The sequence below is a fragment of the Pelobates fuscus genome, chromosome 3, assembly GCF_036172605.1.
Source record: "Pelobates fuscus isolate aPelFus1 chromosome 3, aPelFus1.pri, whole genome shotgun sequence".
NCBI classification, from domain to species: domain Eukaryota; kingdom Metazoa; phylum Chordata; class Amphibia; order Anura; family Pelobatidae; genus Pelobates; species Pelobates fuscus.
This window is the reverse complement of record NC_086319.1, coordinates 163,171,864-163,191,967: the sequence shown is the minus strand read 5'-3', so window position 1 is coordinate 163,191,967 and position 20,104 is coordinate 163,171,864. Positions and strand designations below refer to the sequence as shown.

General features: G+C 47.6%; 1 protein-coding gene across 1 annotated transcript in view; it reads right to left on the bottom strand.

Moving 5' to 3' along the window:
- Positions 1 to 20,104, bottom strand: part of LOC134602591 (aldo-keto reductase family 1 member C1-like) — a 43,242-nt gene that overhangs the window by 11,083 nt on the left and 12,055 nt on the right. Inside the window, exons 2-3 of the mRNA XM_063447613.1 lie at positions 2,392 to 2,559; positions 1,986 to 2,102 (exon numbers count right to left, since the gene is read on the bottom strand). Of these exons, the coding sequence (XP_063303683.1) occupies positions 1,986 to 2,102; positions 2,392 to 2,559 (285 nt within the window). The remainder of the gene's footprint in view (positions 1 to 1,985; positions 2,103 to 2,391; positions 2,560 to 20,104) is intronic.

Sequence of the window (20,104 nt, the reverse complement as noted above, 5' to 3'; positions counted from 1 at the left end):
AAGGGTGCTGTGTGTGAGGGGGTGCAGTGAGTGTGTGCTGTGTCTGAGAGCTGGGTGCAGTGTTTTAGTGAGGGTTCTGTCAGTGTCAGGGGTGCAGTGTGTGTGGGTGTGAGTGAGGGCGCTGTGAGTGCCAGGGGTGCATTGTGTGTGTGTGTGAGGGTGCTGTGTCAGGGGTGCAGTGTGTGTGTGTGTGTGAGGGTGTGAGAGTGCTGTGAGTGTCAGGGGTGTGTGTGTGTTTGTGTGAGTGAGGGTGCTGTGAGTGTCAGGGGTGCAGTGTGTGTGAGTGTCAGGGGTGCAGTGTGGGTGTGTGAGTGAGGGTGTTGTGAGTGTCAGGGGTGCAGTTTGTGTGTGTGAGTGAGGGTGCTGTAAGTGTCAGGGGTGCAGTGTGTGGGTGTGTGGGTGAGGGTGCTGTGAGTGTCAGGGGTGCAGTGTGTGTGTGTGTGAGTGAGGGTGCTGTGAGTGTCAGGGGTGCAGTGTGTGTGTGAGGGTGATGTGAGTGTCAGGGGTGCAGGGCATGTGTGTGTGAGAGTGAGGGTGCTGTGAGTGTCAGGGGTGCAGGATGTGTGTGTGTGTGACTGAGGGTGCTGTGAGTGATTAAAACCCTCCTCCCTTCTTACCTTTAGCCTGGGAAGGGGGATCGTGCTGCTGCCATCCATCCCTGGTGGTCCTAGTGGTGAGTGAACTCTAGCCTGTGGGGCTAGAATTCACTCTCGCGAGACCCGGATCATTGCCATGGCAACGCTCCAAATCTCGCAAGAGGAACCTGGCAGAGCTGCAAGTTAGAGCTCCTCCAGGTTTCTCTCCTGTCTCCCTCCCTCTCTTCCCCGCCGGCAGCTGTAATACACTGTATGTGGGCCGGTGAGGGAGATCTTGTATCTACCCACCAGCCCATCATGCAATGCAGCAGGGCCGGCACTCGGATAGTGCTGGTCCTGCATAGACCGGCAGGGGAGATCCTGTGATATCCCCTGCCGGCCTCGGCCCATGGCCACCGCTGCCCACCGGGCATTTGCCCGGTGTGCCCAATGGCCAGTCCAGGCCTGCCTGTAAATGTGTCCCGTGGTTTCTGTCACCAAGATATTAGCAGCAAATACTTTAAATCCTGCAAGTTGCAAGATGGGGCATCCATTGATAGAATTTGTTACTTTAGAACATCCCACAGATGCTCAATTAGATTAAAATCTGAGGAATTTTGAGGCAGAACATTGCCAAGAGAACATTAATACTGCCTCTGCCGGCCTGCCTTCTTCCCAGAGGGCATCCTGCTACCACCTCTTCCCCAGGTAAACTACCCACATCCACCTGACCTAAAAGAAAATATGATTCATCAAACCTTCTTCTATTGCGCCATGATCCAGTTATGACGCTTACATCTCCATTTAAGTTTTAATACAGTGTTAATACCCCTTTTCCTAATCCTTAATACCCCTACCCCTATGGTGTTAATACCCCTACCTCTACAGTGTTAATACCCCTGTGCTGCTCAGCAGAGAATGCGGCGTCTATGTATTCTATGTCTATGGGCATTTCTTGTGTGAGAGGCTGGTATTGGGCAGATGGGACATGGTCCCTCCCACTTCCTGTCCAGCCTCACATAAAGACATCTCCTCTCTCTCTGAAGTAGTGGAGATTGGAAGTGAAGCAAGGAAACCCCTCACTTTAAAACAGTTTGACTACTTACAATGAGGGGGCGACAGGGAAACCCTGCCACCATAACTATAACATATTGCTGTAGTGGGTATAATGCTTAGAGCTTTTGTATGTTAAAGGAACACAAGTACCATAACAACTACAGTGAGCTGTGTGTGTGAATCTATTAAAAATATCTCATGTGCAAATTTATAAATAGCTGTGGCGCTTGTTTTTGATCAAGCTTTTGAAGACAACAGTTTATGCTCTCAAGTAGTTTTTAATTTATTTACCAGTTTAACATTAACTTTTTTTTTTCAAAAACATTTTTTTTTAAATGTTTCCTACAAACCTACCCTTAAGCTAATGGGACAGTGGATGAGGTAGAGATCCATGTATTCTAGTTGGAGAGTCTCAAGGGACTGTTTTAGATGTGATTGAATCAAATCTGGAGTATGAAAAGTCGACCACAACTATATAAAAAGAAAAACAAATCAGTATTTTGCAGAGATTATACCAAAGCACATGAAATGTACATTAATTAACAGAGCATGAAAAACTTTTCATACAGAATTGTTTTTTAAAAAAAAAAACTGAAAAATGCTGAAATAAAATATGTTTCACATGGGTGGAAACAGAAGTGCATGTGTTATTACAAATATCTTAAAGCTGTTGAGCCAGTTTAAAAATGTGAACACATTATACATTGGACAATTCTGAATATTCTCCACAAATTCACAAATAAATCTGCTGATGTCTCACCTTCCCAGTGTAGAACAAGTCTTCTCTTTTTACGGTTCCATCTTTAATCTTTTCTTGAATCGCCTGCCCTACCTCTTTCTCATTGATGTATAAGTATGCCCCATCAATGTGACGGAAACCGGCTTCAATAGCAATCTTTGTGGCCACCTCGCTTTCAGCTACTGGAATCTAAACAAAAGTGGAGAACATATTGATAGGGCACAACAGGGTCATTGCAGAAAATCGCAGACCTTTAATACTGAAAAATACAATTTTATTACATGACAGGAGGCTTCGTATTTTGCATATCTCTCTTTACTAAAACTCCATAGCAGTAAAGAAAGTGATAAGAAGAACCAATCAAAAAACAGTAGGATGTATAGTATTCCCAGTGAACAGGCTCCACCCCCTCTTTCTTTACTGCTCCATCAGCAGACAGGTCAGAATATTAAGCTCCTCACATTTATTCAGTATTTGTTTTATTTGACTTTGTTATAACCCTGTTATTTACTGTTTACACTCTTATTCTTTATTGCCTCACTTTGCTTATACCTTGTTGCCTCTTTTTCTGATATTTTCTATTTGCTTGAGGCTCCTTTATTTACCTTTGCCCTTTTGTACTCTGGGCACCCTGCTTATCCCTCCCGGTTTCCGTTTTATTCCGGGCATTTTCGCCGTTTTTTATCCCCCTTTCTCTAAGGAATCCTTGGCTACACAGCCCTTTCCACTCCCGGACGCCTAACCGCGCGTTTTAACGCTCCGGCCGGCGGCCGGATCTACTTTCCCACACTTTCAGTGTGACGGCGGCCATCTTGGATCTTGCGAATCGCGAGACCCGCGGCCGCCATCTTGGAGCCTCATACACACTCGGTTGCTGAGATCTGCATCTACTCGGAACCTCCAAGGTAAGCATATATATTTATATCCTTTTCTGCTCAGGTTTATGTTAATCCGCCTGTTGTCACATCTAGTTATTCATTCATACTCCCTTACTGTTTCAGATTGCTATCAACTCACATTGCTCTCATCCAGGCAGGGGTCCCCACAGACAGTCTCTGTTACTCCTGTGGTATATGTGCACTATAGGGCTCAATACCCTGTGCTCCCTGGGGTCAAACCCCATAAAGGTGAATGCCTATCAGAGCTCTACTGTTGTAACCTCTGTATACTGGGTGCTGCCCAGGCTGCCTATCAGAGCTCTACTGTTGTAATCTCTGTATCCTGGGTGCTGCCCAGACTGTCTATCAGAGCTCTGCTATTGCAACCTCTGTATACTGGGTGCTGCCCAGACTATAAAACCCAATACTACCCTGCTGGGGTTATACCTGGTACTGCTGGTACCATAACTATCGTAGGATACTCTCCTACCGTTGACCCCTGCCTTACTGCCCTCTTACCAGTGCCAAGTCCTTACCAAACATTATGGAAGACTCACAAAGTACCCCAGTGGATTTTCAATCCATGGTTAATGCAGCAGTGGCCGCGTCTATGGAAAAGGCCCTATCACACATGATGGCCGCTCAACCAGAACGCTCCAAGCCACGCCACTCATGTCAAGACACTGAGTCTGAAGACTCTGAAACCCAGTCTAAAGACGACACCCGGGCTAGTAAACGCCATTGGAAAGGGGAAACAGACCCCAAACTGAACAAAGGCAAAAGACCCACCAAGCGGAGCAAAACGACTACATCTGTCGCCCCTGCTCCTACCCAAGTACTATCCTCAGAGGAGGAAGAAGATATCGATGGCACTATGGCCATCTTGGACGAATGGCAAGCTAACGCATCCCATTCTGACGACGACGCCTGGGACTCAAGATCTAAACCCTTTCATACAGGGGATTCAGACTCTCTCGCTGCAGAATGGCAATGGACAGGGGACAACACCCTGCCTCAGGACGAAGCTATTCTGGACCCCATGGGCCAGACACTCTTTGATCCACGTAACATCAGACACCCCCGCTCGACAGACTGGACACCCCCGGAACACCTGGCTAAGTTTATGCACTTATGGATGCGTAAACCCATGGACAAGGTAGTTCGCAACCGACTGAGATCGGAATGTCCCCGCCCTTCCCTGCCAGATCAAGTAGCCATGACACCTGAATTCGACCAAGTAATCACTACCTTCATGAGTAGAGGCGGTCACAACCCCCGCCGCGGGGTGGAGAGGGGATTCAAAGGAGTCCAAGACAAACTCCTAGATACCTCCGGACCCCTATCACGCATTATGTACCTGGCAGACGATGCTTTCCAACGGGCAGACCAATTCGATGCCGATATGGTCAGAGAATGGGCTCATGATATCCGCGAATGGGCTCAACGCGGTTTTTGTTTCCTCGGAAACGCAAATGTGGCCCTCTCATCTGAGAGGCGTAAGGCAGCACTTCTCCGCATAGACGGGAAGTTGGTGGATTTGGGCACCAAGGAACTCGGACCTCTGGCACAGGGCAAGTTATTTGGAGACCCTTTCCTAAAGGAATTGAATCGCCACGTCAACGTCTTTACCTCATTGAGTAAAGCCCAGACCTCAATGAGGAGGGTTTTCAGACAATACCCCACTAGGGGTGTTTTTGGACGGGCTGGCCGCCACAGGGGCCGTGCTGCCAGCCGTTTCTGGCCATCAGGCCCCCGATCCTCAAGACCGCAACCCTTCTACCCAGAAACGGGATACCGCCAACCTTTCACCTTCTCAAGAGGCTCAGACAGGGGACGCAGTACCCGAGGACGTGGCAGATCCCGCTTCACTCCAGGTAAGCTATCATCTACCTATGACCACCTTGCATGCAGGCCGTCTCTCTCTTTTCTTTCAGAACTGGACGACCATTTCGTCAGACGCTTGGATACTCCAGACGGTACAGGGATACATCATAGATTTTGTCAGCACACCCTACCAAGAGTCCCCACCACGACCGATCAACTGTTCGACAGAGGACTCCAAGCTCATCCAAGCCGAACTTCAGGAACTCTACAACAAGGGGGCGATAGAACCCGCCACAGACGCCGGAGGATTCTTCAGCAACATTTTCTTAGTGAAAAAGAAGACAGGAGACCTCTGACCGGTCATAAACCTACGTACACTCAATGCTCACGTGGTCTACCGCCACTTCAAAATGGAGGGAATCCACCTTTTACGGGACCTCCTACAAGACGGCGATTGGTTCAAAAGATTGGACCTCAAGGATGCCTACCTTTCAGTACCGGTTCATATCAACAGCAGATGCTTCCTCCGCTTCCTGTGGAACGACCAACCATGGCAATTCACTTGCCTCCCTTTCGGCCTCAGTTCGGCCCCATGGTGTTTCACCAAACTGTTGAAGCCGGTAGTTACTCATCTGCGCGCAAGAGGAATTCGCTGCATTATATACCTGGACGACCTCCTAATCTTCTGCTCCATCAAATCAAGACTCAGACTACACACACGTTTTGCCATGGAACTCCTAGAATCCCTAGGGTTTACGATAAACCATCAGAAATCCGCTACAACTCCGTCCCAAACCATACAGTTCCTGGGCTTCGAAATCGACTCGGTCTCCAGCACGCTGCGTCTACCGACGACCAAGATCGCAGCGATTCGGAAGGAAATCCGAAAGACGATACGATGCCAATCAGTTCCCCTACGCAATCTAGCTCGAATCGTAGGCCTCCTCTCGGCATCCATCCAAGCCATCTTCCCGGGCCCGCTCCAATACAGGGCGATGCAACGCCTCAAGGCATCCTTCCTCCGCCAGAACCCCACTTACGATCAGCCTGTACCAGTGACGGCAGAAGTCCGGGAGGAACTTCAATGGTGGCTGGACAGCATGCAGGCCTGGAACGGCCGAGCTATCTTCGGCGAAACTCCAGATTTCGTGCTGGAATCGGACGCCAGCCTTTGGGGTTGGGGCGCCACGAGCGAGGATGTATCGACAAGGGGAACCTGGACTCCACAGGAACTCAACCTACACATCAACTGCCTCGAACTCCTGGCAGGCTCCTTCGCCATACGCAGTCTGGCAAAGGACAAATCACATTTTTGCATTCTCCTCAGGATGGACAACATCTCAGCCGTCCGCTACATCAACCGCTTAGGCGGAGCCCGCTCACGACTCCTATCCGAACTCACGAAAGAGGTGTTCGACTTCTGTCTCCCACGCAACATTTCCCTCAAGGCGGAATATCTCCCAGGGGAGACGAATTTAACAGCCGACTGGTTCTCTCGCCATTGGAGAGACGGCAGCGATTGGATGCTGGATCCAGATATATTCAATGCCCGCTCGAGAAGGAGAGGACCCTTCCATCTAGACCTCTTCCCGCAACAACAGACAAACGCCAGACTTCTTCAGCTGGCTCCCGGACCCAGAATGCAGAGCAGTGGACGCTTTCCTCCAGACCTGGCCCCCCTTCGGCGCCTACGCATTTCCCCCATTCGCCATGATAGCGAGGACTCTCCACTATCTGAAGACACACCAGATCTCTCTGCTCCTGATTACCCCCCTATGGCAGAGTCAACCGTGGTTCCCGGACCTTCTAGCACTATCCTACGCAGATCCGCTCTTACTGCCGTCCCATCCGACCCTCCTCAGGGATCCGAAGGGGAACCCCCATCCGCTAATAATGGAAGAGACACTCTCCCTGGTGGCTTGGACTCTTTCCGGGGCACCTGGCGAGTCAGCGAACTATCGCAGACTGCTAGGCACCTCTTATGGGAGTCGTGGGCACCGGGGACGAGACTATGCTACCTCTCTGCTTGGACCTCCTGGTCCTCTTGGTGCTTGGAACGGGACCTCAATCCACTTACGGCACCTATTCCCACCGTCCTGAACTTCCTGACGTCACTTTTTACAACAGGAAAATCTTATAGGACTATTAACGTAGTCCGATCAGCGATCTCAGCGGCCCATATCCCCATCCAAGGAATTCCGGTGGGCAAGGATCCTATGGTATGTAGACTACTGAGGGCCATGAGACTCAAACTCCCTCCGGCCCCCAAATACAATCATCTATGGGATGTGGACCTCGTCCTCAACTTCCTAAGAGAATGGCCGCCTAACGACAGACTCTCACTCCGCCAACTGTCAGCCAAAATGACGGTATTGCTCTGCCTAGTTTCCTTTCGTCGGGTATCCGACGTTAGAGCCTTCGAAGCCAATGCCTTTTCAATGGATCCTGAAGGGGTGACATTCCATGTCTCCCGACGCACCAAATCTAACTCTACCACTATTTTTTATCCCTTTTTCCTCACGGAACCTCAATTGTGCGTGGTCGCAACCTTACGCAGCTACATGACGGCTACCGCCTCTCTCCGCCCGACTCCCTCCGGTCAACTTCTGATCTCCTATGTCAAACCTCACAATCCAGTTTTCTCTACCACTTCTGGATCTTGTCACTGGCAGGCGTGGATGCCTCTTTCGGGGCTCATTCGGTGAGAGGCGCGGCTGCTTCTTCGGCCTTCACAGCCGGAGCTTCACTATCAGATGTCCTACGCACGGCTGACTGGTCCCGCGAATCCACTTTCCGGACCTTCTACTTTAGACCGAACTCCTGCGTGGCTTTTTCCTTATTACATCAGCGTTAAAAATGCAAAATACGAAGCCTCCTGTCATGTAATAAAATTGAAGATTATGCTAGCTTTAGTGTACTAATAATCTTAATTTTAATAAAGAGAGGAGGCGAGTATTTTCCCACCCATACCCACCCTTTCGGTTTTCAAATTTTTCTATACTGTCCTTCTCCTATTCTCCTATCTTCTACAGGGAACTAGTCTCTGCTCTCTCTGCATATTCGACTGTTCTACATATTCTGTAGATATCTTAGATCATGACTATTATGCCCTGTGGTTCTTTAGTAAGAAATGTATGTATTACCTGCATATTACTACTTAATTATATAATCTTACATAAAAATACTGTACGAATGTCTCCAATGCTTTCAAAGTCTCTCGACTAGTACCTAACCTATTCCACACTCTCGTTTCAGCGTAACTCAACGTGGACCTCCAACTATCGCTATGTGGATTATCCCAAGTTTATCCTAACTGGTTTGGATTGATTCCCCCAAGTTTTCCCCTACACTCCACATGGATGGTCCTAAGACATTCGGATTTATTCTTCTGTTACAGACCCAAGACTGGTTTCGACTCAACTTTATTTGAACTTTGCCGTCTGCGATGTCGCTAGTTGAAAGAGGGGGTGGAGCCTGTTCACTGGGAATACTATACCTCCTACTGTTTTTTGATTGGTTCTTATTATCACTTTCTTTACTGCTATGGAGTTTTAGTAAAGAGAGATATGCAAAATACTCGCCTCCTGTCTTTATTAAAATTAAGATTATTAGTACACTAAAGCTAGCATAATCTTCAATTCACTGTATTATGTTCAAACATCGAAATTTAGTCAATGCTGCCAACATTTGGATATACTTGTGCAAACCGTGTGATTGTATTAACAGAACATAATCCTCTTGCCCTGAACATTCAGAACCAGCATGTTCTGGTATACTGATTGTATTAAGTGTCTGCACAAAAAGGAATTGTATCTATTGACCTAAAAAGTAGGGCAAGATTAACCATAAGGTGACCTTAGGTTGCTACCTAGAATCCAGAGGTTAGAGAGGGGCCTTAGAAGCATGAATTTGCTTGGCCCCATTCCCCTTCCCTATGTGAACAATGAAGGAAGGGGCCTAAAAAATAACTTGCCTACCTGTGGGATCTTAAAACTTGTTTGCTAAAAAAAAATGTCCCTTTCAATTATTAAATGGACACTATAGGCACCCTGATCATTTTATATAAATGAAGTAGTCTTTGTATAGTGTCCCTGTTTTTTTTTTTTTGTTGTGTTTTTATGTCAAGGTTTACATTGCAGAGTTAAACACACCTCTAGTTGTTCTCTTGTAGATGGTGCATCAAAGTCAGACTCGGTTCTTGACATCAAGGCGTGAGGATGTAAAATATTTGATTGTAGTATTGCAGCGATGGCCGCACATGCAAATTATGTCCACAATGCTACTCTGTGAGCCTGATCTAATCAGCGGAAGCAGACAGAACTGCAGATAAGAAGCAGTTTTGGCTCCAGATTTGGCTTTAGATTCCAGGTGTGTAACAGGTTAAGCAGACGTGTGTACAGAGATCTCCTGGAAAATCAACTAAAAAACACATCAACAGGCTACGAAAAGCCTGTAGACTAACGCCACAACCGGGCTCCTGGCGACCCTGAACCCCCCAAAAGAGAGATGGGGCGCAAACATAGAAAATTGCTGGCTTCTGAGGCTTCCAAAATGCCAGACATCAGGTGGTCGTTCGATAGGCCACAACAGCTAGCACAGCCTAAGATGGCGCCTAGCAGGCCTCGAGGCTCCAGTGAGTCAGAGATGTCCCCGGACGAGGAGGCACCAGAATCAACACAAGCTCCTAGTGGGATATACAGGAGAGATGACTCTGATTCAGATACATCACCCAAAGGGGATATCAAAAGGCTCCTGCTCGAGTCAGAGTAGTCTGGAAGAAGGACCTGGATGAGGTCCCCAGAGAACTAGGCGGCATCAAGGCCCACATTGGAGCAGTAGAGAACCAAGAAGAGGAACGTAATAACACCCTCTGTGAGGAACTGACTCTGCTGGGTTTTGAACCCTGGTTTACATGCTGCTAAACCTCTTCCTTACCACTACACCAGCCTGCCTTTTGCAAATGTACCTGAAATCTGGTAACCTTGACTCTATAAGCATTGGTATCAGTGACAAGTCTCTTCAGCTGTGTCTGGTCATGTGTCTGGTTCTTGGCCTATAAAAGCCACTTCCTGTCTCTGTACCTTTGCCAGATTATTGTGGTTCCTGTACTCTCTAATCAAGCTTGTTCCTGTTTCTCCTACCTGTTGCTGATTTTGGACCGTTTTGACTTTGCTGCTTCTCCTTCCCACTGACCTCGGCTTGCCTCACTACGATTATCATCTCTCTGTTCCAGTCTCCCATCTCTGCTTAAGACCAGAAGGCCACTCAAGGCTCAGGGGCTCAACTACCTGGGTAACGAGTGGCTACCTCTGGCAGAAAACATTGCTGATCTGGCTACTGGACTCCAAAACTTTGTAACATCAATATCATTACACCCTCGCAGAGACCCGGGCTAATGTAGAGGACCTTTCCCAGCAGCTCCAGCGACTCACCCGCACCGTCACGGCCATGGAGGCAAGACACCGCAAGAAAAATATACGCATCCGTGGGGTGCCCGAAACAGTGGGGCCTGAAGCGGAGGAGTTCGCTAACAAACTGGCCACAGTGATGAAGGTGAGGGGAGAGGGAGGGCTGCCGCCTATGGCTATGGCATTCTGGATCCGAAAGGCCGCGACGGCCCCAGTGGACGCTCCCAGGGACATAATCGCTGTCACTGGGAGCACAGCGATCCTGTCCCGCTCACGGAATACACCCCACACCAGGGTGGATAGCTGCCAAGTGAGAATCTTTGACGACTTACCATTTGCGGTCCTGTTGGATAGACGCAAATTCATGCCAACCACCAAACTGCTTAGAGACCACGGAATCAGGTACCGGTGGGGAGCGTCGGGTACCCTGGTAGTGTCACACTGGGAAGCAGTGCTTTCGCTCTCTGTCACAGATGACCCCATGGACTTTCTGAGGCGACTTCAGTTACCGCAGCTGCAGCCCGCTCCACTAGGAGCGAACCGAGCGAACCCAGCGGAGAAACTCTCCACCGAGAGGGGAGAAAAAACTGGCATGGCGGCGGCGGAACGGCGATCTACACAAAAGCAACCTCCATAGTGCGGCTAGCCCTGAAGAAAGATCGCAGCCGAAAGGACTGCCCTTACCCCATATGAACTGCTACCGCAAACCACCAGACTGTGAGACTTTAAACTCTACATGAGACGTTACAGGTCACCATATCTTAAACTTTATACAAGAGGTTACAAGGTTATACCATATAGTTTTTCCTTTTCCTTTTTTTTTTTTCTGTCAGACTCCACATGAGCCACTAAGGGGTTACTTTAAACTGCTCACGTTAAATTCTAGGCAAGAGGCGAGAGAGTTATACCAATATGCATATATTTAACTCTGCACCAGCTATCCAAGGGTGGCCCCAAAGAAGATAACATACTACTCTAAAATGTTTATTTATTTTTTATTTATTTATTTTTTAACTTTAGTTTTGAGAATGTTACACTAACATGCATACCATTCGCTCTATATGAGCTGTCCGAGGGTTGTCCATAACCTGTTTTAATATACCCCACAAGAGCAGCTAGTATGAGGTACCAAAAATGTCTTAAAGGGCTGTAAATGTCTGTAGGGCTCTACATCCCCCACCTGAGCTGCCACCGTACTCACCCAGGTCCGAGACACGGGCACTAACTACCTAAGATAGAGGGGGACCACAGCGGGGGTACAAAATGGACGGGGGGGAGACGATCTTCGTGAGAAACACAGAAGGGGAACGGGGGGATAGACAGGTCACCAGTGGGTGACAAACAGGGACCAGACGCACGATCAGGCACCACAACCACCACAGGATCCGGGGGACCTCTCAGCCCATTAATATGACTGTAAGGGGACAACCCACGGACATGCCCCGCCAATTAACAGCGGGGGACGCATTGAGAGACAACCGGGCGACCCGAATACCAAAGAGATGAAAAAGAGACTGAAGGAGAGGAGGAAGTGAAGAAGGGCAAGGGTTGGGAGGCACATGTACCACACTATAGAACAGGAAAGATACCTAACAAATAGCGGGATAGGGATGACACCCATGACTGAGGAGCAAGAAAAGAGGGGACCTCACAGGGACACATAAGGGGATCCACACAGTAATCTAATGGCCTAACCACAGGGGACCCACCTGCTCAGTCGCAATTTATTATTATATGCCACTAAAGTATAGCGATGCTTGTTTCTTATGTTTGTATTATACCTTTTTATAGGTTTGCTTTTATTCTTTTTGAACTGGAAATTGTATACTATCACCACAACCCGTGGAAATCTTCCACAACAAAAATAAAGAATTAAAAAAAAAAAAAAAAAAAAATATATATATATATATATATATAGTAATGGAGCACTATATAGTGCCAAGCACCATAACCCCTACAGCTCAATATAACACTACCATAAACAGTACAGCACCTGTAGTCTCCCATTGTAAATAGTCAACCCGGTTTTGAAAGATTTGCCTTCTAAAATGTGGTCTGCCAGGCACTGTTTACTCCGCTACTGCAGGACTTAGCAGATGTTCCAGCAGGGGATCTTCCCGCTCTCCGGTGTTACTAGTAGACAGAGCCGGACTGGGAATTAAAAGCAGCCCTGGAAAAAAATTATTTACCAGCCCCATAATGCGTCGTGCCAGCATAGTGTGCAGATACAGAGTAAGAAAAGATAACTTAAAATTAAAATTATTACTCCAACGTGAAAAAAAGCACATATAGGCTTAAAAAAAAAAGAGTGCAGATTTATTTTAAGCAGGCGTGACTTTGCATATAACCAATGTTTCAGTCCAACTACCTTGACATAATAAGGAAAGCTTGGTAATGGGACTGAAATGGTGAATGTATGTAGGGCACAACTGTAAAAAATGACGTTATCTTGTTTATTTTGAGGTCCTGTGGGTGCACTCTTCACTTTAAATATGTTATTGTGCTGGATTATGCACCTAGCAACAAGACTGGGCCAATATCTGCTTATTACATATTGTACATATCAATGACATTTCTTAGTGTATTATGCATATATAAATGTACATTAATATATGTGTAAATATAATAGGAATATATATATATATATATATATATATATATATATAAATCAGTGGCGGATCCAGAGCCTGATCTCAGGAGGGGCACCTATAGATTATTTAAAGAAATAATCCATGCACAATAACCACTACTGCTCTGTGTAGTGGGTATGGTGCCAGGAGTGCCGGGACCCGCTCCCAGAGTAAGTAGTCAAACCGTTTAAGTACAGTTTGACAACTTACCTGGGGTCTGCTGGGATATGGGGCTGTAGTAGGGTATAGGAGCAGTGGTGCAATGTGTGAGGGGTGCAATGTGTGTGAAAGGTTCAGTGTGTAGGGTGCGTGGGGCAATGTGTGTATGGGGGTCTGTGTGTGTGTATGGGGGGGCAGTGTGTGAATGTGTATGGTGTGTGTGGGCAGTGTTTGTATGGGGCTAGAGTTCACTCTCACCACTTGGACCACCAGGAATCCCTGGTGGTCGCAGTGGTGAGAGTGAACTCTAGCCCGTAGCTCCAGGGCTAGAGTTTCCCTGTGGCACTCTCCCTCCCCCTCTGTCTCTCTCTATTCACCCCTCTTTCTCCCCTTGTGTCTCACTCTCCCCCCTCTGTCTCTTTCTGCCTCCTTTCCCTGTGGCACTCTCCCAACCCCTCTGTCTCTCTCTATTCACCCCTCTTTCTCCCCTCTGTCTCTTTCTCCCCCCTTTCCCTGTGGCACTCTCCCTCCCCTCTGTCTCTCTCTATTCGCCCCTCTTTCTCCCCTTGTGTCTCACTCTCCCCCCTCTGTCTCTTTATCCCTCCTTTCCCTGTGGCACTCTCCCTCCCCCTGTCTCTCTCTATTTGCCCCTCTCTCCACCCTTGTGTCTCACTCTCCCCCCTCTCCCTGTGGCACTCTCCCCCCTGTCTCTCTCTCTATTCACCCCCCTCTGTCTCTCTCTCTATTCACCCCCCTCTGTCTCTCTCTCTATTCACCCCCCTCTGTCTCTCTCTCTATTCACCCCCCTCTGTCTCTCTGTCTATTCACCCCCCTCTGTCTCTCTCTCTATTCACCCCCCTCTGTCTCTCTCTCTATTCACCCCCCCGTCTCTCTCTCTATTCACCCCCTCTGTCTCTCTCTCTCTCTCTATTCACCCCCCTCTGTCTCTCTCTCTATTCACCCCCTCTATCTCTCTCTCTCTATTCACCCCCCTCTGTCTCTCTCTATTCACCCCCCTCTGTCTCTCTCTCTCTATTCACTCCCCCTCTGTCTCTCTCTCTCTCTATTCACTCCCCCTCTGTCTCTCTCTATTCACCCCCTCTGTCTCTCTCTATTCACCCCCTCTGTCTCTCTCTATTCACCCCCCTCTGTCTCTCTCTCTCTCTATTCACTCCCCCCTCTGTCTGTCTCTCTATTCACTCCCCCCTCTGTCTGTCTCTCTATTCACTCCCCCCTCTGTCTGTCTCTCTCTATTCACCCCCCCTCTGTCTCTCTCTCTTCACCCCCCCTCTGTCTCTCTCTCTTCACCCCCCCTCTGTCTCTCTCTCTTCACCCCCCCTCTGTCTCTCTCTCTCTCTCTTCACCCCCCTCTGTCTCTCTCTCTTCACACCCCCCCCTGTCTCTCTCTCTTCACACCCCCCCTCTGTCTCTCTCTCTCTTTTCACCTTCCCCCCCCTCTGTCGTTCTCTCTAACGTTCTCTCATCCGTGCTGGGGATTGTGGGAACCGCGAGGGAGCATGGTAGAGATATGCTCCCTCCCCCTTCAGCCCTCAGCATTAACAGTGCTGCCGGACCGGCGAGGCTGCAGCGTGCAATGCGGCCGCCTGCCGGCCGGCCCCCTCAAAGTGTGTGCCACCGGACCGGCCACCCAGTGGCACATATATTGCCAGAGCAGCCCCCAGGTGCCACGGCCCACCGGGAAATTTCCCGGTATCCCGGTGGGCCAGTCCGGCCCTGCTAGTAGAGGTGGGGAGCAGCACCTGGCAGACCCCAGCATTGCTGCCGACTGGCGCCTGCGCCCCCCGTCACCCATGGTCAGGTGCCCACAGGGAGGGCCCAATTGAGGCACGCGTGCCATAGGTTCGCCATCACTGCCCTAGGTAAAGTGTTAAATCATTCTAAAATGGTTTGACTGCTTATATCGGTGGCATCATTACTACTATAGTGAGCTGTTTTTTAAATCTATATTACTTAGTCCATTCGCCATTAGGTTTTCACTTTTTTTGTTTATTTGCAGACCCTTGTTACCATATTTAAAAGATGTTTTCATACTGGCGTTGGCATTGGGGAGGGGGGGGTGACAAATGATAGACATTAAACATTATCCTCCCCAATGGCATTATTGGTAATTCAGATTCCTTAAATGATATAAAAAATTATATCAAATTAATACATTTTAAGAATAATGCTTACATTACAATAAGCACAGTTAAATCATCTCTTTGTCTATTTGTAAAATACAGAGATTTGCAAAGTGCTGTAGGGGCATTTATACAGTTCTGTGTTGCTCTGAGTTGGGCAGAGTAATCTCTTCTCCTCCTTCTCCCTTTCTGACTGTAAAAATACAGAAATAATGTTTTCTGCTTTGAAACTCATTTTACATTGTGGAAGGAAGAGGGGCTTTCCTGTTTAGACAAGCTATAGAGATTAAACAATACAGAATGGAGTCCTAGACAATTTGCTTGCCTCCGACGTGAGTATCGTTCCTGGAATTTAGGAGACGGTAATGTGGTTTTATGGGCTACATTTTTTTTGCATAACTTTGTTATGCAAAATGAAAGTTCAAACCAATGGCAGCTGGTTGTACTATGAAGATGGAAGGTCACGAGACTCTAGCCCCTATTTGTTGGGCTCTACCCTTTTAACCCTACGTACTGAACCTCTGACTCAATGATATATGCCATGTCCTAATTGAATACCATAAACCTATAGATACACATATCTGGGAAACAACAATCTTTTCAAAGGGGTCTGACTCCCCCTCTGATGATATTACCCAGTGACTGCTCTAGAAGGCAGGACAATATGCAGAAATGACTTTTAGAATATACAGAATATACGGAAATCCTGATAGAGCAGATCAAGCATGCCTGGGAGGTCTATACCCAGAACATTTATAAAAAAAAAAAAGCATACATTATTACATAGCTAGATTAGATTTTTTTTTTTTTTTTTTTTTTTTTTTTTACACACAACAATAAGGAGAATGGGGGTAACGGGGACCCACCTGCCCATATGGACCATCATCCATTGTGTAAAATATGTATAGATGAAATCGCCTCTATCATAACATTTACATTTTTGAGTTAGGATGTTAAAGTGCTAGAACTGCCTTTTCAGGTTGTTCATATGTTTCCACAACAAACGTGGATTCAAAGTATAAACTGTTTCTATGTGGCTGATGATCCTTCCATATATAGGTACAAACTGTCATTTGCAAGAGAAAGAGTATAAACCATGGCAATTTGTCTGTTTTCAAGCAGCGAGATGTCATGCAAATAGAAAGAAAACACAAAGAAATACAAATATTTGTGTAGGAAAATTCAAGCAAAAGGAAAAAAAATAGAGTTTGAAAGTACATCTGTCATGCAAATATGAAATTATGCCATTTTACAAAGTAAAGGAAGCTAACCGATAGCCTTGTAGATGAAAAACGTAATCCACACGACGTGTAGTTCCGATTGACTCTCTTGTTACATTCTGGGGTTTCAGAGATCCTAGCATGTATTGTTTTACAAATAAAGATATAATAAATGTGGCTATGGGATGGTGAATGGTGGGATGGCAAGGCATATGTAATAAGTTAGGATTTATTCACAAGAGGAAATATAGCTAATTAGGTATGCATACCTCCCAACATTCCAAATTTACACAAAAAATAATTTTAGGGGTGTAAGTGGAGATATAGCCAGGGTAGGGCTGTTCTGAGAAAATTTTGGTGACTAATTTACAATAAATTATGCTACTAAAATGTTATTTAGAACAATAATGACATGTCTTATTTAGACAGACTAATGTCTAAACACATTTATTGTTGTTTAAAAACATATTGATGTCCTGCCTAACCATAGGGCTATACATGTCCACACAGGACTTACTATCATAATACTTCGGCACACAAATATAGCATAGGGCCAACGCCCCAACTCGTCTGTCATATTATGCCGCTTTCAGGCCAAGTAGGCTTCACCTACCTCGGACCTACCATACTTCATCAGTTCATTTTAATTTAACGTCTCTTGTTACCTCGTATACATAATCTTACTGAACCCTCTTAATTGAAGGACCCATAGCGTAGTACCAGCAAACACTGAATGATAGACTACACTGCTACCAAGCGCAAAGTAAGCTACACAGACTGACCTGCATGGGATATAACCCAGCATGCCATACACTATGTCTCAGCTTGCACACATGTGGATGAAACACGGCTACATTGCCTAGCATACTCTCCAAACGTTGAAATAGCTCTCAGCTCTCAGATATGGACGTTAACGTTAACCCTATAACTTGTCTAGCAGGCACTACAGCATAAAAACTTTATTTCACACAACTATCACACACAGTAAGAAAAGCTTCACTTTATCTATGCCTACCCACTGTCTATACCACATTTCAACAAAAACTGTGCTGCTTATCCATATGCCACGTTATATCTAATGTGTCTGTTATAATACTGCTTGTGACCGCACAACAGAAAATAAAGAATACAAAAAAAAAAAACATATTGATGTGCACAGTGGCGTACTAAGGGTGGGGCGGGCAGTGCGCCCCCAGGTGCCACTCACTAGGGGGGTGCAGACTGCAATGCCTCTCCTGCGCCCATCGCCGAGACGGTCTGCAGCTCCGCAATGGGCAGAGCTGCAGACCATGTGTCTTACGAGCACTGCCCAATCAGAGCGTTGCCGCGGTTTACCACAGCAATGCTCTGATTGGGTCTCGCGAGATCCATGGTCTGCACCTCACCCCCGTCCCCGAGCTCCCTCTCACTTCACCCCCCTCCCCTTATCACCCCCCTCCCCTCTCACAATCACCCCCTCACAATCATCCTCCCTATTACAATCTCCCCCCTCCCTCTCACAATCACCCCCTCCCTCTCATCCTCACCCCCCTCCCTGAGCTCCCTCTCACTTCACCCCCCCACACCATCACCCACCCCCTCTCACCATCACCCCTTCCCTCACACCATTATCCCCTATACAAGCACACACACTGCATTCACTATACAAACACACACAGACACACACTTATACATGTGTATCTGTATGTGTGTTGGTATATGTGTGTCAGTGTGTGTCTGTGTATCTGTTTGTGTGTCTGTGTATCTGTTTGTGTGTCTGTATTTGTATCAATGTGTCTGTATGTGTGTGTCTCTCTCTGTGTCTGTATGTGTGTGTGTTTTTATCTATATGTGTGTCTATCTGTATGTGCCAGTGTTTGTCTGTGTATGACTGTTTTTATGTAACTGCATGTGTGTACCTATGTGTCTGTGTATGTGTGTGTATATGTAAGTATACGTATGTATGTATATGTGCATTCATCTCATCATTTCGCCTACAGTACACACAAATAAAACCCTGCATCCAAATGTCAACACTAAAAAAAACACACCACCATATTCAAAAACCACACTAAATAAAAATGCACTCCTGCATTCAAATGCCAATACGTGCAAACACACCAGTACATTCACTTACACACATTCAGGCCCCGGACTGGCCATCGGGCACACCGGGCAAATGCCCGGTGGGCCGCGGTGGCCATGGGCCGAGGCCGGCAGGGGAAGGTCCCAGGATCTTCCCTGCCGGTCTATGCAGGGCCGGCACTATCCGAGCGCCGGCCCCGCTGTTTTCAATGAAGGGCCGGTGAGGAGATCAGAGATCTCCCTCACCGGCCCTCTTGGAGAGACATGCGGCTGGGGAGGGAGGTAGAGGACCCGGCGGAGCTCTATCTTGCAGCTCCGCTGGGTTCCTCTCGCGAGATCCGGCGCGTTGCCATGGCAACGACCGGATCTCGCGAGAGTGAACTCTAGCCCTCAGGCTAGAGTTCACTCACCACTGGACCACCAGGGATGGTGTCGGAGTGCCGGTCCCCCCCTCCCACTCACCAGCATGCCGGTCCCCCCCTCCCAGGCTAAAGGTAAGAAGGGAGGGGGGGACATAATGCATACTCTTTTATTTTATTTTACCCCCCCAACACTCAATCCCTTCTAACATTCACACACAGCACACACATCACTATCACACACAGCACTCTCACTCCCATCACACACAGCACTCTCACACCCATCACAGCACTTTCACACACAGCACTCTCACACACAGCACTCTCACTCCCATCACACACAGCACTCTCACTCCCATCACACACAGCACTCTCACACCCATCACAGCACTTTCACACACAGCACTCTCACACCCATCACTCTCACTCCCATCACACACAGCAGTCTCACACCCATCACAGCACTTTCACACACAGCACTCTCACTCCCATCACACACAGCACTCTCTCACCCATCACAGCACTTTCACACACAGCACTCTCACACCCATCACACACAGAACTCTCACACACATCACACTCAGCACTCACACACATCATCCACAGCACTATCACACTCGGCACTCTCACACACATCACATTTAGGACTCACACACACATCACATTCAGCACTATCACAAAACACATCATACACAGCACTCTCACACACATCACACTCAGCACTCACGCACATTGTCCACAGCACTCTCACACTCGGCACTCTCACACACAGCACTCTCACACACATCACATTTAGGACTCACACACACATCACACTCAGCACTATCACAAAACACATCATACACAGCACTCTCACACACATCACACACAGCACTCTCACACATCATCCACAGCACTATCACACTCGGCACTCTCACACACAGCACCCTCACACACATCACCCTCAGCACTCACACACATCATCCACAGCACTATCACACTCAGCACTCTCACACACATCACACTCAGGACTCACACCCATCACACTCAGCACTATCACAAAACACATCAT